At 36.4% G+C, this 14,092-nt stretch overlaps 1 protein-coding gene across 3 annotated transcripts in view; it reads right to left on the bottom strand.

The window, feature by feature from the left end:
* LOC109097967 (microtubule-associated tumor suppressor candidate 2-like) overlaps nucleotides 1-14,092 on the bottom strand; it is a 56,411-nt gene that overhangs the window by 8,126 nt on the left and 34,193 nt on the right. For 2 of the 3 annotated variants that reach the window (XM_042765040.1, XM_042765041.1), the window contains exons 5-7: nucleotides 5,830-5,991; nucleotides 2,397-2,495; nucleotides 31-305 (exon numbers count right to left, since the gene is read on the bottom strand). In XM_042765040.1, coding sequence (XP_042620974.1) covers nucleotides 31-305; nucleotides 2,397-2,495; nucleotides 5,830-5,991 — 536 coding nt within the window. The remainder of the gene's footprint in view (nucleotides 1-30; nucleotides 306-2,396; nucleotides 2,496-5,829; nucleotides 5,992-14,092) is intronic. The other variant, XM_042765042.1, reaches the window with a different exon arrangement.

Genomic DNA, 14,092 nt, shown 5'->3' with positions numbered 1-14,092 from the left:
TTTAGCTGACTGTGATCTTTAATAAAATACCTTGAGGGAGAAGTGCTGAGTGCAGATCACAAAGACCTCTAGACTCATGCTGGTTTTCTTTAGTTCTGTCTGAAGAGCCTGTAGTTGCCTGGCCTTTTCTTCACAGCGACCCTGCAAGAGCTGCAACTCTTCATGCCTTTCTACTTTCTCTAGCTCTTTTTCTTTCTTCTGCTCTTCTTCTTTTTTCTTCTCTGGGTCTGGAGAGCCAGTACGAGGCAAAATTTGCATGCTTGAGCCTCGGACCACCACTGTTGCCCTCTGTTGCCTCTGAAGGACTAAAGAGGTAAACACGAGAGAAGAAGCACTAAAAAATCAATTTCATTAAACTCATCTCAGAACAGCACTGTGTGAATAAAATGGCCTCCATAATGCTAAGACACCCCAGAGAGTCCTGTACACTTAACAACCATGAAATAATTTACATAAAGCTTTACCATAATTTCTATACCTAACTGGATTACTTGAATCCTCTATAAGTAAAGCAAAGGGACTTTTCAAAGACTAGACTGTTTTCATTGTAATGTAAAATGAGGTATGTGACCTAAAGCTAATGGAACACTGGCTAAACAACCCATAACAAATCTTATAGTTTAAATAAAATAATGGAAGAAATATTACGCTATATATTCACAATGCATGGATTACAAAGGATGTATTGATTAGCCACACCAAGACAGCTGAAGCCCTCATGGAAGTTACATAAAGACATTATCAATTAATGCTATTTAGATAAACACATACTTGAAAAACTTCTCAAATCTAGCATAAAAGTCAAGCATTTTGCATTAATGAAATGTAAAATCAAGGTGTGATTTATCTTAATGTGCTTCAATATGAGCAAGCAACCCAAAACACTCATGCTAATGCTAATAGCAGCTAATGTTTTGTTCCAACTGCAGCCATGTTAGCATTCATTCAATGATGAATTTCATAAACACACTGAGACAAATGGAATGACAGGATGATTTACAGCTATCATTACTGTAGAAACCAATCTTCAGAAGCAAGACTGAATGTTTCAGAGCTGCTAATTGCTATGACGGAGTCACTGCTGTCCTCAGTCTTGAGTGTGCAAGCAATTTGCTTTTTAATGGATAGCAACAATTTCAGTGACCTTTACTGATATATTAGGCATTTAATTAACCTCTGTATACGTCTTAGCAAGCTATAGCTGTGCTATGTACAGTGGAGACTGCATACTGTATAGGAATTTGGAGATGCACTACCATTCAAAGGTTTGGATCTTTTGTAAATTCTTTCATTCAGCAAGGACACAAGTGACAGAAAAAAACTATTTCAAATAAATGCTATTCATCAAAGAATCCTGAAAAAGGTACAGTTTCATGATTTAATTATATTTAATTCATATTCAAATGATTTTGAAGGATCATGTGAGACTGAAACTGGAGTAATGATGCTGAAAATTCAGCTTTGCAATCACAGGAATAAATTACATTTTTAAATATATCAGATTTTTATTTTATTTTTAATTATAAAAATATTTCACAATATTACTGCATTAGAAAAAAAAAGAAGCCTTAAGAAGCATAATCATTTTTTTTTCTAAAACATTAAAATTTATAGTAGTGTACAGTATATAGTGAAAATCTCTTTAATATCTGACAGTCAAAATCGAAGAGCTTTAATCTTAATCAAAACAGTAACCATAAACATGCTCCCAACCGACATTCATTTAAATAAATATATATATTTTTTACATCATACTGACTCAAGACAATCCAGTCCACCACACACATACACAAACCAACCGCCAGCCTCTTAGAGTGGCTTAATCTTTATCTTGAGAATCAGTCTCTATGACAACAAAGAGAAAATCTGCTTTTTCAGGTAGTAAGGTGGGCGAAAATGATGTTAGGAAGTCAATTCCCTGCTCATCAGGAAGACAATGACAGCAAGTGGGCAAGATGCACTCTGAAGCCTCCTGGCACTGTATGTTTACATTTTTCAAGAAACCCAACATTTTTTTTTATGTCCTTCAGGGGAATTCAAGCTCTATTTAGGGTGTCTGACTCCCTAAAACCCATAATTTGCACCTTAGTACTGTGGCAGTAGATTGGGTGACTGAATACTGAGAATTGTTTCATTTAGTTCAACATGACAGCTGAACTTGACCCTAGTGGCCACACTGATTACTTCCTCCATGAAGTTCTCTTTCATTGTATGTTGGTGTGTGTGTGTGTATGGAGAGAAAAATAAAGAGGGTTACAGTGGAGATAAGAGATTCAGATGAGATTTATCCAACAGTGTAACGTCGTCTAATGGAAACACTGTGCTCTGTAAAGCAGCAGGGGACAACTATGAAAGGAAAGCAATATCTTGGGTTGATCTTTGTTCTGGTTGGTTACCTGGAGACTGCGGTTTAGGAGACACTACAGCGAGTCTTTTAGGGGAGGAGGGAGATGAACGGGTGCCATCAGAGCTCTTCTGGAATTCCTTACGGGATGCTATGGATAAAGAAGGACATCGGCACAAGAGTTAATGGCAGTGCTCAGGAGGTTATGTGAGTTAAAGATATTCGCTCAGGGAACATATAAAGGGCACAGGAGTACAAATCCAAGAATGCATTCGCAACAGTAACCACCACCCCCTTTTCCGTCTCTTTTCGTATCGCTCTCCTCTTCCATGGAGTCATAATATGTTCTCAGCGGTCCATGGATCGATTCCAATAAGAGGCAGCCAACCACAAAATAACGCAGCTGCTAGGGTCCGCTTGACACATGGGCTGGACGATATGACTTTCTGAGAGGCTGCAGGCATCCGTGGACCAGCACAGTATAAATATATTAAATTAAAATAAATAAATAGTTTTCATCTCAAAATATTTCTGGAAATAACCCTGATGTAATAATATAAAATGAATAAATATTATGATAATAGCACACTGTACATTTCAATTTATTAACTTTACTTAAAAAGCAAAAATATAAGTTAAGTTAACTTAGTATATTCAAATTTTCATAAATTGAATATATTGAGCAAACTTAACTAGATTTTATCTGAAGTTTGCAAGATTTTTTTTTCAAGTAACGTAATTGATCAAAATTGACATAAACACATTTATAATGTTACAAAAGATTCTTGATAATGTTGCTACTGAAAAGATAATGTTCTTTCTATTCATCAGTGAATCCTGAAAAAATATAATGGTTTGATCAGTGGTGTTTTATATATACATATATATATATATAATTTTATATTAACTTAATAATTCTGAATATCTCCCCTATACAACACCATTTCTTATGGGTTTTCCCAATTTATGATCACTTAATGTAGCCTGACCTGTTTCTTTTTAATTTTCATTTTTTACAGTAATTTGTTTTTATGCCAGAAAATGTACTTACAGAAGCAACTTTTTTAAATAGACACAATACAATTATAAATATAGTATATACTTGAAACAATTATACAATTATATATATATATATATACACACACACACACACACACACACACATATTTATGCAGTATATATATATATATATATATATATATATATATATATATACACACACACACACACACACACACACACACATACACATATACACATATATATATATATATATATATATATATATATATATATATATATATATATATATATATATATATATATAGATATATATATATATATTTACAGTCTTCATAATATCACCCGAACACATATGAAGACACAAACACTGCCTATGGGATTACAGGAAATGATTGAAGATGCTTCTGCGATCGGAGCTTGTTTCAAATCTTCCATTTCACAACCGAAGTGGGTGCGTATGTTTTTGGGTTGCTGCTTTTGGCTTACTTTCACCCAACAGAGCACACACACAAACATCACATTGCAACAGGGGTCCCAGGGCACCTAATTACTGCCAGCTCATTTCAACATGTAGCAGACACCCTTCTAGAATCCCAGTGGACTCCCTCCTCCCTTGGACCCCACTGCTAACCCCACCCCCATGCTGAGACAGCACCAACGGCATCAGAGACACCGGTGCAACATGGGTGGGTGCATGTGAAAATGTTTGACTCAAGTATGGCGCTGTAAAGCCGGTGTGTTATAAATTCTGCTTCCTTAGATCCATGTGAGTAATGCTACAACTGGACAGGGTCTCTGAACTGATTTAAGCAGCAGGGTCTCATGAATTTTGTCATCGCTCACTACCTAGACAGCATGCTAACAGTAGATCGGTAGTACATGATGGGCCAGCTGCCCCTGGCAGCCGTTTTGTGCCTCCAGGGTGCTGGAGATTTTGTCAGGATGACAAAGAGGGAAGCAGCAGGCAGAGATACAGACTCTCAGAGCTGTGATTAGGGATCAGCAAATGTGGCATTGAAAATGGGACAGAACTGATAACAACACTAAAGAGGGGGACAGGTTAAAAAAAAGAGAAGGATGAGGAGGAAAAAAAATGTACAGGGCATTTTAATAGCCTCATTATGCTTCAGGCAGGAGGAAAATGATTGGTTAAATGGGCACAACCAGTACTACAACAATCATGTTTAAAAAAGTATGCACTACAAGAGGTATGCATGACAAGACATATTCATTTAAACTAGTATACATTATATACACTTCGGCTAGTATCAGAAATGGACATTAAATTTGTTTGCAATAACTGGCACCCCAATAAGTATATACTTCAACTAGTATGCACTACAAAAACCATGTGCTTCAAAAAGTGTCCACTTTTGTAAGAATGCAGTACAAGACGTATGCTCTAAACAAGTCCAACAGAAAACACTACAACTACTGTGATCTTCAACCAGTACTACTACTACAACATGCTTGTGTATCAACAAGTATACACTATAAGAGGTATGCACTACTAAAAGTATGCATTTTAAATAGTACACACTATAAAAATATGTGCTTCAATAATCCCTGTGCTGGGCTTAAGATGAATAAGTCTGGATGGACTGAGAAAGGCTGTTTCTTCTCAAAGCACATAAAGTACATTTCAGTTTTGACTAAACATAGCCTGCGATGTCCCCCCCAAAAGGTTTGTGCCATTATTCACACATGCAGAGGAGATAAATGACTCTGTAGAGGACATAGACAGGGAGGTAGTGCTGTTTACTTATGCCTGACAAGTACGCTCTCAGCTGTGTGCCGGTGCATCAGTGGAGGTCTGCTTTCAAACTGGAGCTGCTATCAAGAGAATTCCTCAAGACATTTGACAGGTCACTTCTGGTGCTACAGAAAGCATGCAGACTCTGTATTTTGGTACGCCAACTGAAATAAAAGCAAACCTGAATTATGAAGAAAGAAGCAAACAAAACTGTAGTGCACACTTATTGGAGTGCAACTTGTTGTAATGTAAATTTTCTAGGTTTACAGTGTTTACTAGCTAAAGTATATAGCTGTGTAATGCACACTAGTTGAAAGGGATACCTCTAATAGTGGATATCCTTTGCACTGCATACTTGTTTAAACACATGCCTCTTTGTAGTACTGGTAACTAAGTATATATGTTTTATAGTGTACACTTACTGAAACAAACTTTGCAGTACATACTAGCTGATGTGCATATTTATCAGAGGGTAAACTAATATAATCTATTTGAAGTCCATTCTTATTGTGTACACTAGCTGAAGTACATATTTGCCGTAATGCATACCAGCTCAAACAAATACTTCTACTATAGCAAACCTCTTGAAACACAAGCTTCTTGTACTACTGGTTGAAGATAACATTGTAATCTAATGCAATTAGTTTTGCTTAGAGCATACGTCATGTAGTGCATACTGGCTGAAAATATGAAGGTTTGGTCCACTTACCCACAGGGGAGCTTCGAGGAGGGGGCAGCAGGGAGCGGCGTGTGGGTGCAGGAGTGTTGGGGGGTTGAGGGGTGCTGTGACACAGTGCTCTGGATCCATCTCCAGGAGGCGACGTGGTGACACTGTGAAGCGGTGGCGGCTCATCATTTACACTGTTGGGACCTGAAAATTACCCCAAAAAAGAGCCAAACTTCACACCCAGCACATCTGCACAAAGCAAGTATCCTTTTATTTTTGTCAGTTGAATTGCATATAATTCATTGTGCATCACACAATAGTCTAGACCCTGAATACTGCAGGCCATTGTCTGGTTCCCTGATTTACTGTGAATGCTTAATCAGACTGTGCTCATCTCACTTGGTTTCTATCTGAGCACATTATTCATCATCTGTTGTGGATGAGAATTCACCTTACTACTCATTAACCCTACAACTGAACCCAGACCAGCCGTTCATCCCACTCTATGCTTGATCAATAACCGCATCTCGGCTCAATAAGACCAAACACTGCAATAAAACGAGTGCTTGCCACGTATAAGAAAGAACTCATGACATAGCATCTATTCAACGAGCCATAACCGATTTCACAAATCACACAGGTACTTTTATATAACTTGTCCTTTGAAAGACACTTTCCTCTCTACTTTAGCTTACTTTTAGACTGTAAGGCAACGCCATTCTCAGGAGCCTGTATAGAACGCTGCTCTGCCGCTGTTATTGCTCTGATTTATGAAGTGCTAAGAGAGGACTCCACGAACAGAAAAGAGCAGACAGATGCAAAAATGCTGAAAGTACACTGTCATAAGTGCTTTTAAATACCATATTTTATAACTTCCATGTAACCTGAGGAGACATTTAGAGACAGCAGCCAACAACTGCCATTAATTCAAAGAGGTTTTGTTTGCATGAACTATATAGCCTTTTCAAAGGCATTAAACACAGCCACACAACAGAATCACTTATTCTCATTTATAGTAAGACTATACTGCGGTAAATGCAGGTTGAGGGTGATCTGATAAGGGTGGCAAAGATCTGGGATGGAGTTTTGGAAACAGTAGGAAGTGCCACACAGCCCTCCAACTCTTGCAGCAGGAGATGTTAAGGTGCAGAGCAGACGAGAGATGCGTTTGATTGGCTGCTGGGAAATAAACCTCACTGCTCATTGGTGGATTCTCTCTCAAATCTCTGTGAGAACCAGTTAACTGTGTGCATTGTGTGGAACTGGGTTAGTAGCACAGAGACTAAATCCTTAAGATTTTTTCCAGTTTCATCAGCACTCCGGATTTACATAATCACCCAAATGATGGGAGCATTATACTTGTGTGGGATGGATCATACTGAGCACCTAAAATATCTACAGTTAAAAGTCTGTGGAAAGCATCACATTTTGTATGCCTCACTTTTCATGAGCAAGGTACAAACTTTGGTTTTAAATTTAGTAATAAAAATAAATAAATGAATTAAAATAAATACAAAAAAATTGGTAAACCTTTAAAATATATTTATTTAATTTATCATTTATTTTCCTTTTCTGCAAATGGATAGAAAAGTTTGCAACTACTTTACAAAATTTGGAAAAAAATTGTGATTTTGTTATTTTCCAGAATTGATAATATCACATTTAAATAATTAACATTGCTCACATAAATAAATAAATACATTTTTAAAATTAACAGATTGCAAGATTTAGCCTAAATTAATAGTTTATATGTCCTATAAATTACAACTCTATAAAATAAATTTAAATAAATAAAATAAAATCTCTCAATAACTTTGGTAACACAATGTCTGAGTTGATTATTAGAATTAAGAAATATATTTTCTGAATGTTTAAAATTCTATCTGTGACAAAAAATAACTGGCAGTGCATTGTAGAGACACAGAATTACAGGATTTACATTCTGATTTATGATGCTAAGGGATTTAGCTTCTGTCTCTCTCTCTCTCTAGTTCAATGAACATTTCCATTCACATATGCAAAGACTTTTTGCATACTGAACCCAACTATTATCTGCAGGTGTGTTTATATCATTATGATTTTCTAGTGTTTACTAATATGTTTTTAATTAAGAGAAATCTCGAATGAATTTGATTTATATGTTTGTTTAGTTTAGCAAAAATAATTGGCCAGTAAACACTGGCAAACATGGAACATATGGTCAAAGATCACATTAGTCTTTCTTAAAAAAAAAAAAAGAAAAAAAGAAATATAATCTTCATAAAATAAAATGCCACACATACACACACAGATTTAAGGTCCTGGAAATACAGTGAAGCAATTCACACATGCTGAATTTAAAATGCTGACATTTTGATCATAATGAAGACAAATTCTCAGCCAACATGTGTAATAAAAATATTAAATTCAGTTTGAGCTGAATCATTTATCACAATGCACCAGAAGGGAATGCAAAAATAATAGAAGACTAATTTAATGCAGTGCTGGTGTGGATAAAATTCAGCTTGTGAAGCAGGCAGAACCAAACAATCAGCACTTCTTCTCTGGTCTCCTGGCCAGTTGAGACAAACGTAATGCGACAGGACAAGAAAAGAAAGCAAAGAAAGTATTTTAGAAGAGATGGAGCAAAAACATTATGTCGGTAAGGAGGAGAAGATACGAATGCACCGCATATTTGGCGCCACTATTAGAGAAATAAATGACGAGCTAGGAAAGAGATAAAAGAAGGGCTAGTGGGTAAATCACGGCTGACAAGACCACTAGAGGGAAAAGGAGAGAGAGAGACAGAAATAGAAGTGAAAATAGAAAGCAAAGGGATGCAAACAGAATGATAATATCTGGGGGGAAGGAGCTCACCTTAAGGATAAGGAATGGCATGGCATGGAAATGTGATGGGAGCAGATGCTACTCCAGAACAGAAGGTTATTTCCCATCTAGTAATATTTAGACAGAATGAATGAAAAATCAGGCCGGGTGAACACAGCAGTGACCCATTAAGAGACGGCGCTTGCAATGCATTATTAAGCACAGAGCATCAGAGGTGCTCCTGAGGATGTCAGGAAGTAAACATTATTCAAATCCAGCCCCTCCACTCACAGGCATATGTCAGGATGGGTGCCACTTCAGTACTAAAAACCATAAGGACCCAAGAAATACTGACTCACTGCTCAGCACTGCTTGCAGGAAGTGTACAGATGGATCAATAGTAATATTTTAGGTAGTGTGTAATAAAACGTCAGACATTATATGATGTGATTATACAATAGGTAGTGTCCTATACCTACAGCAGTAGAGTACTAGCACTAAAAGTAGTGTGCAATAGGACATTAGGTAGTGTGCACTGTATTGTAGTATGGTGTGAGTGTACAAAGTATTGTGCACAAAAACTTGCATATCAAGTGTGCACTAGGTAGTGTAGTGTTCACAAAGTTGTTTGCATTAAAAAAAGTACCATTATTATGTAGTGTGCACTAGATAGTGTACTACAAGTATAAGTACACTGGGTAGCGTGCACAATTACAGTACATACTGTGCTGTATTGTAGTACGGTGTAAATGCACAAAAATATTGTGCACAACAAAACACAAGCATATTAGGTAGCGTGCTCTGCATAATAGCATTAATACAAAAAAATGTAGTGTGCACTAGGTAGCATAGTGTTCACAAGGCAATACAAGATGTTATATGTACTAAGTAGTGTGGTATGGTTTGAGTGCACAAAGTATTGTGCATTAAAATACAGGCATATTAGGTAGTGTGTACTAGGTAGTGCAGTACTAAATCACAAAGTGGTGTGCACTAATATGCTAATATGCCACAATAAGTAGTGTGCACTAGAAAGTGTAGTACAAAACTCTCTCACATGGTAGTGTACACTTAAGCATTAGGGCACAATGTAATTTGCACAATGCAGTGTGTTCTATATAGTACAGTACTAGTAAGAAAAAGCAGTGTGTAACTGTACATTAGCCAGTGTGTATGATGTAGCATAGTAGAGTAGAAAATCACAAAGTATCGATAAATCAATATCATAGGAAGTGTGCTCTAGATGTTGAGTAGGACAAAACTAGTACACTGGGTAGTTGGCACAAAAATACAGGGACTAAAGCATTTAACCTTTTTCAGGCCAAAAAAGTAGATAAAACCATAACTGGTCGAACCTCTGTATTTCAATCATGGATTCAACAAAGGCTGCAAAGACTGATTAGGTAGTGTGCACTACTAGTAGTGTGCATTATTGTTTTTTTTTTTTTTTTTATTTATTTTTTTTAAGCACTGACATACTCTGAGAAGATACTTTTTACATATCAAGCTGACCATGATAGAGACTACTGAATGTTAATGTTTTCTAATTAAGAAATAAAGACTGGAATAGCAGAGGATACAGCACTAAACAGGCCTGGCAGCGCTCTGAGAAACACACTCTCTCTTGCTCTCTCTCTGGGAGGCTTAAGACGGATAACGGAAACTGAAGCTTGCTGAAACAGAGAGCTGGAGATGGCTTGGGATTTTGAGGAAGAAAACCCTGGTCTGACTCTTCATCCACTGAAAAAATCTCATAAAAGCTTTCAGGGAAATAGACAGAATGGAATTAAGACGTGTAGTGAGGTAATCAGAACAACATTATCAGGCTCATGAGGTTAGCAAAGAGGAGCGAGCAGGTCAGTGCTAATGTGGGCAGGCATCATCACTGTGTCATATTAATATTTAAGAGTAATACTTAGCAGCTAGTTCTAGGCCACATACATCAGAATCTGACCTATCTGAGCTTTACATGGCACAGCTGCGTAATGTGAAGGCAGGAGGATACAGACAGCCTGTATGGGTAAAAACATAGACAAAGTTCATTAGCATCTCCCCACGCAGCAGGATCAGCCAGAGCTCAGTGGCTTGGGGAGTGTGTGAGTCAGCAGTACCCCGAGCACAGACTGTACAATGTGAAATCTGACAGTCAGAGAGATGCAGGATTTAGAAGCACACTCACTATGCATATCGATGAGACAAAGATGCAAAAACCTGTAGTGAAACAGTGTATACTTCAGTGTGAGAGAATGTTCCTGTGTGTGTAAGTGTGCATGTTTGCTGTGGTGTGTTTGTGTGAGGAACCATCTGTTCTCAGCAGTGTGCATGAGTCAGAGATGGGCTGGAGCGATGGCATCTGTGCTCTCACACCTCCCCCCCTCTTCTCTTCCTACTCTTACTCCCTTTCCTCACTTCCAGCTCTTTTTCTGTTCTTCCATGTGTTTTACTTTCAGACTACACTGTGTTGTGCACATAAGTTAGTGTGCACTACAAAGTGGCACAATAGGTAATGAACTAGAATTGTGTTTTAATTACAAACTGTGTAGTATTAAATTATGAGATATGTATTATGCTTGTTTAAAATAACATGTGAGATTAAATAACACAATGCACAGTACATTAAAATTGTATGCAAATGGTGCTTGGCTAATTTACTTTTTATAAAAATGTTTCTAATCTCTAATATTGACTCACTACCAGTGTTGGTGTTTTTTTTTTTTTTTTTTTTTTTTTTTTTTACTAAAACTAAAATTATTACAAAATTGCCTTCTGTAATCCAAATAAAGCTGAAATAAAATAAAATATAAATATTAGATTAAAAACTTGGAAATGTTGCCTTTGCAACTTACTGAAATAAATGAGTTCAAGTTCAAGTATTAAACTTAATGAAAATAAATAAATCAAAAATACATTATTTAAAGCTATATCGACATATTTAATAAAAACTACTAAAAATAAAAGAAAAATGACTAAAACTTGAAAATCTACAAATAAAATCTAACAATTTTTTTTTAATAAATACTGCAAATAATACTAAAGTAACTGTAATATTATATTATCTTTGAGATAATATTATAGTTCTTATTAACATTTTGAATTCGTTTTTATTTTAGCCGTCTAGTCAAACTAAAAGAAAATGAAAAATGTTACTTTGGCAACTAGCTAAAATAAAACAAGTTTAAGCTTTTTATGTTTTTATTTATTTGAAGTAACAAAATGTTTTTATAGTTCTAGTTTTACTTGAGTAATTGTAATAACTCTGGATAGTATGAGTATGCAAACTGAGATGGAGCCAACATTATGCAGTGTGCAAATAGTAACATGCACTACAAATTGAGCATAGGTACTATATATTGTAGTGTGTATTACAAAACTAGTGTACTAGGTAGTAGTTCACCTGGTATAGAAGTTCAGCTGTTGGTGACTAGGTAGTGTGTATTACGAATCAATCCAAGTACACTACTGTAGGTAACACATTCCACTATAAAAACAGTTACATTCAATCACTTCAATACTGATATTCTACCTCTCATTTTCTCCTAACTCTTTTGTCAACTGCTGTGTTAATCATGCAAGTTTCCAAGTGCAGAACATAATGCTGATCTCAAACAATATTCACACGTTCACCTCAGAGATTGTTCTCAGATTAATACCTGTCCAGGTGGGAGCTGGATTTTTCATAACTCACCTTGAGTACACATGCACTTGTATAAGATGGAACTGTGGACACATTCAGACCTTCTGAAATATCCTGTTTAAACCAGCCCAAGATTGTTTGCTGGTCTTAGCTGATGTATGCTGGTCTCCGAGCCTATTCAAGGTCTTCCAGCTGAAAAGTGATTAAAACTCTAAATCAGACCGGAAAATGGTCTTAGGCTTGCTTAAGGTGTTTCTTTAGACTGAACATGAGATCTGTATCAAGGTCAAAGTTCTCTCTAGGAAATATGAAAAAAAAAAAGTGGCAGTTAATTAGTTACGAACCAAGCATCACTACTGAAAGTTGCACATACTGTATAGCACAGTAGAACAGACCCCGAACCCTTTCTATGGACAAATGGGTGGTATACAAAATCATTATCCTTACAAAAAGAATCTTCAGCAGTCAGACACCAATAAACCACATCTAAGAAAGACAAGATTATACAAATGAAAATCAATAAAAGCAGCATCATCTTGACTGAAGGTTACTGTCTTTGCATTATAGTGTAGGCATGTACAGCATGTACTGTATGTGACTGTGTCTGTTATCTCCTCTGCTTTTTCTTTACTTTGCTGTTGCTGCAAAGGTCACATCTGAGATTCGAGCTTGTTAGTGTGCCTCAAGTTGATAGTGTTACTGCACACTGTATGAAATTAATTTTTTACAAGCATCTTAACAAGAACAACTTCAAGCTTGTGACTTGAAAGTTCAGACTCTTGGTGATTTTACTTGAGGAGATCGGAAATATCCTAGAGACCAGAGGATGAGTCATGGTCGAGGAGAGACTGTCACTGAAGAAACCTTTAGACAGTGAACTGATGCTCCGACAAAGAAGAAAAAGCAAGAATTAAGAGTTTTTGGCCTAATTCCGACAGGCTGCAGCATGAGATCACATCCATCAATCCTGCATGCAAGCTGGGAGCTCACACCAACAAACTGACAGTAAGCAATCTCTAAAGATGAATTACACCCAGACAGATTTTTAAAAAAGTATAAAGAGGATATGTTGCACTAGCCAGAGAGAAGGATAAGAAGTGTGATATTTGAAATAGTTGAAAACCACATCTGTTATTGCGCTCTCTCTAAGAGTGAAGGTGGGACTGCAATCTCTCTATATAAAGAAACTCTGTTTGGGTCTTTGTTAAGGTCAGACGATGCTGGGTTTCTCAGAAGCTCACAGTCAGAAGCCAACAGCTTCAAACGGAGTGATGCCTTTCAGCGCAGTTGCTGATATAAGCCTGCTAGTAGCCATTCACTACTGATACAAAGAGGACAGAGTCAGACTGAGACAATGATAGACAAAAAGAGATAAATGATAAGTGTATAATTATCAATCGTTGTTTCATCTGGTTCTATAGCAAAGTCCATTTACAACTTACTGTGACTGCTATCGCTGTTGGATATAATTGTTCACCTCTTCTTAAAGAAATACTTTACCGAAAAATGAAAAATGTGTTGTTGGTTTTTTTGTTTTTTTTTACTAACCCAAACATCTAAATTCCTAAGACTTTTTTTTTTTTTTCTGTGGAATGCAATAAGACATGCAGCTCTTTTCCACACAATAAAAGTGAATGGGGACTGATGCGGTCAAACATTAAAATGGGCAGTTCTGATTTGTGAACTGAATTCCAAGTTTTCTGAAGCTTTACTATATAGCTATACATGAGAAACAGAGCAAATTAATAATTTAATGTATTTTAATTAAAATATTCTCTCTGCTACATTGTGTTGTTATTGTTAACTAAAACTATTAAAAATATTTTTTTGAAAATGAGAAATACAGCCGAAATAAAATATTAACAA

This window comes from Cyprinus carpio, chromosome A10, assembly GCF_018340385.1.
Source record: "Cyprinus carpio isolate SPL01 chromosome A10, ASM1834038v1, whole genome shotgun sequence".
In the NCBI taxonomy this organism is placed as follows: Eukaryota; Metazoa; Chordata; class Actinopteri; order Cypriniformes; family Cyprinidae; genus Cyprinus; species Cyprinus carpio.
Note: the sequence above shows the minus strand (reverse complement) of the source record. Positions and strands in the feature narration are given on the sequence as shown.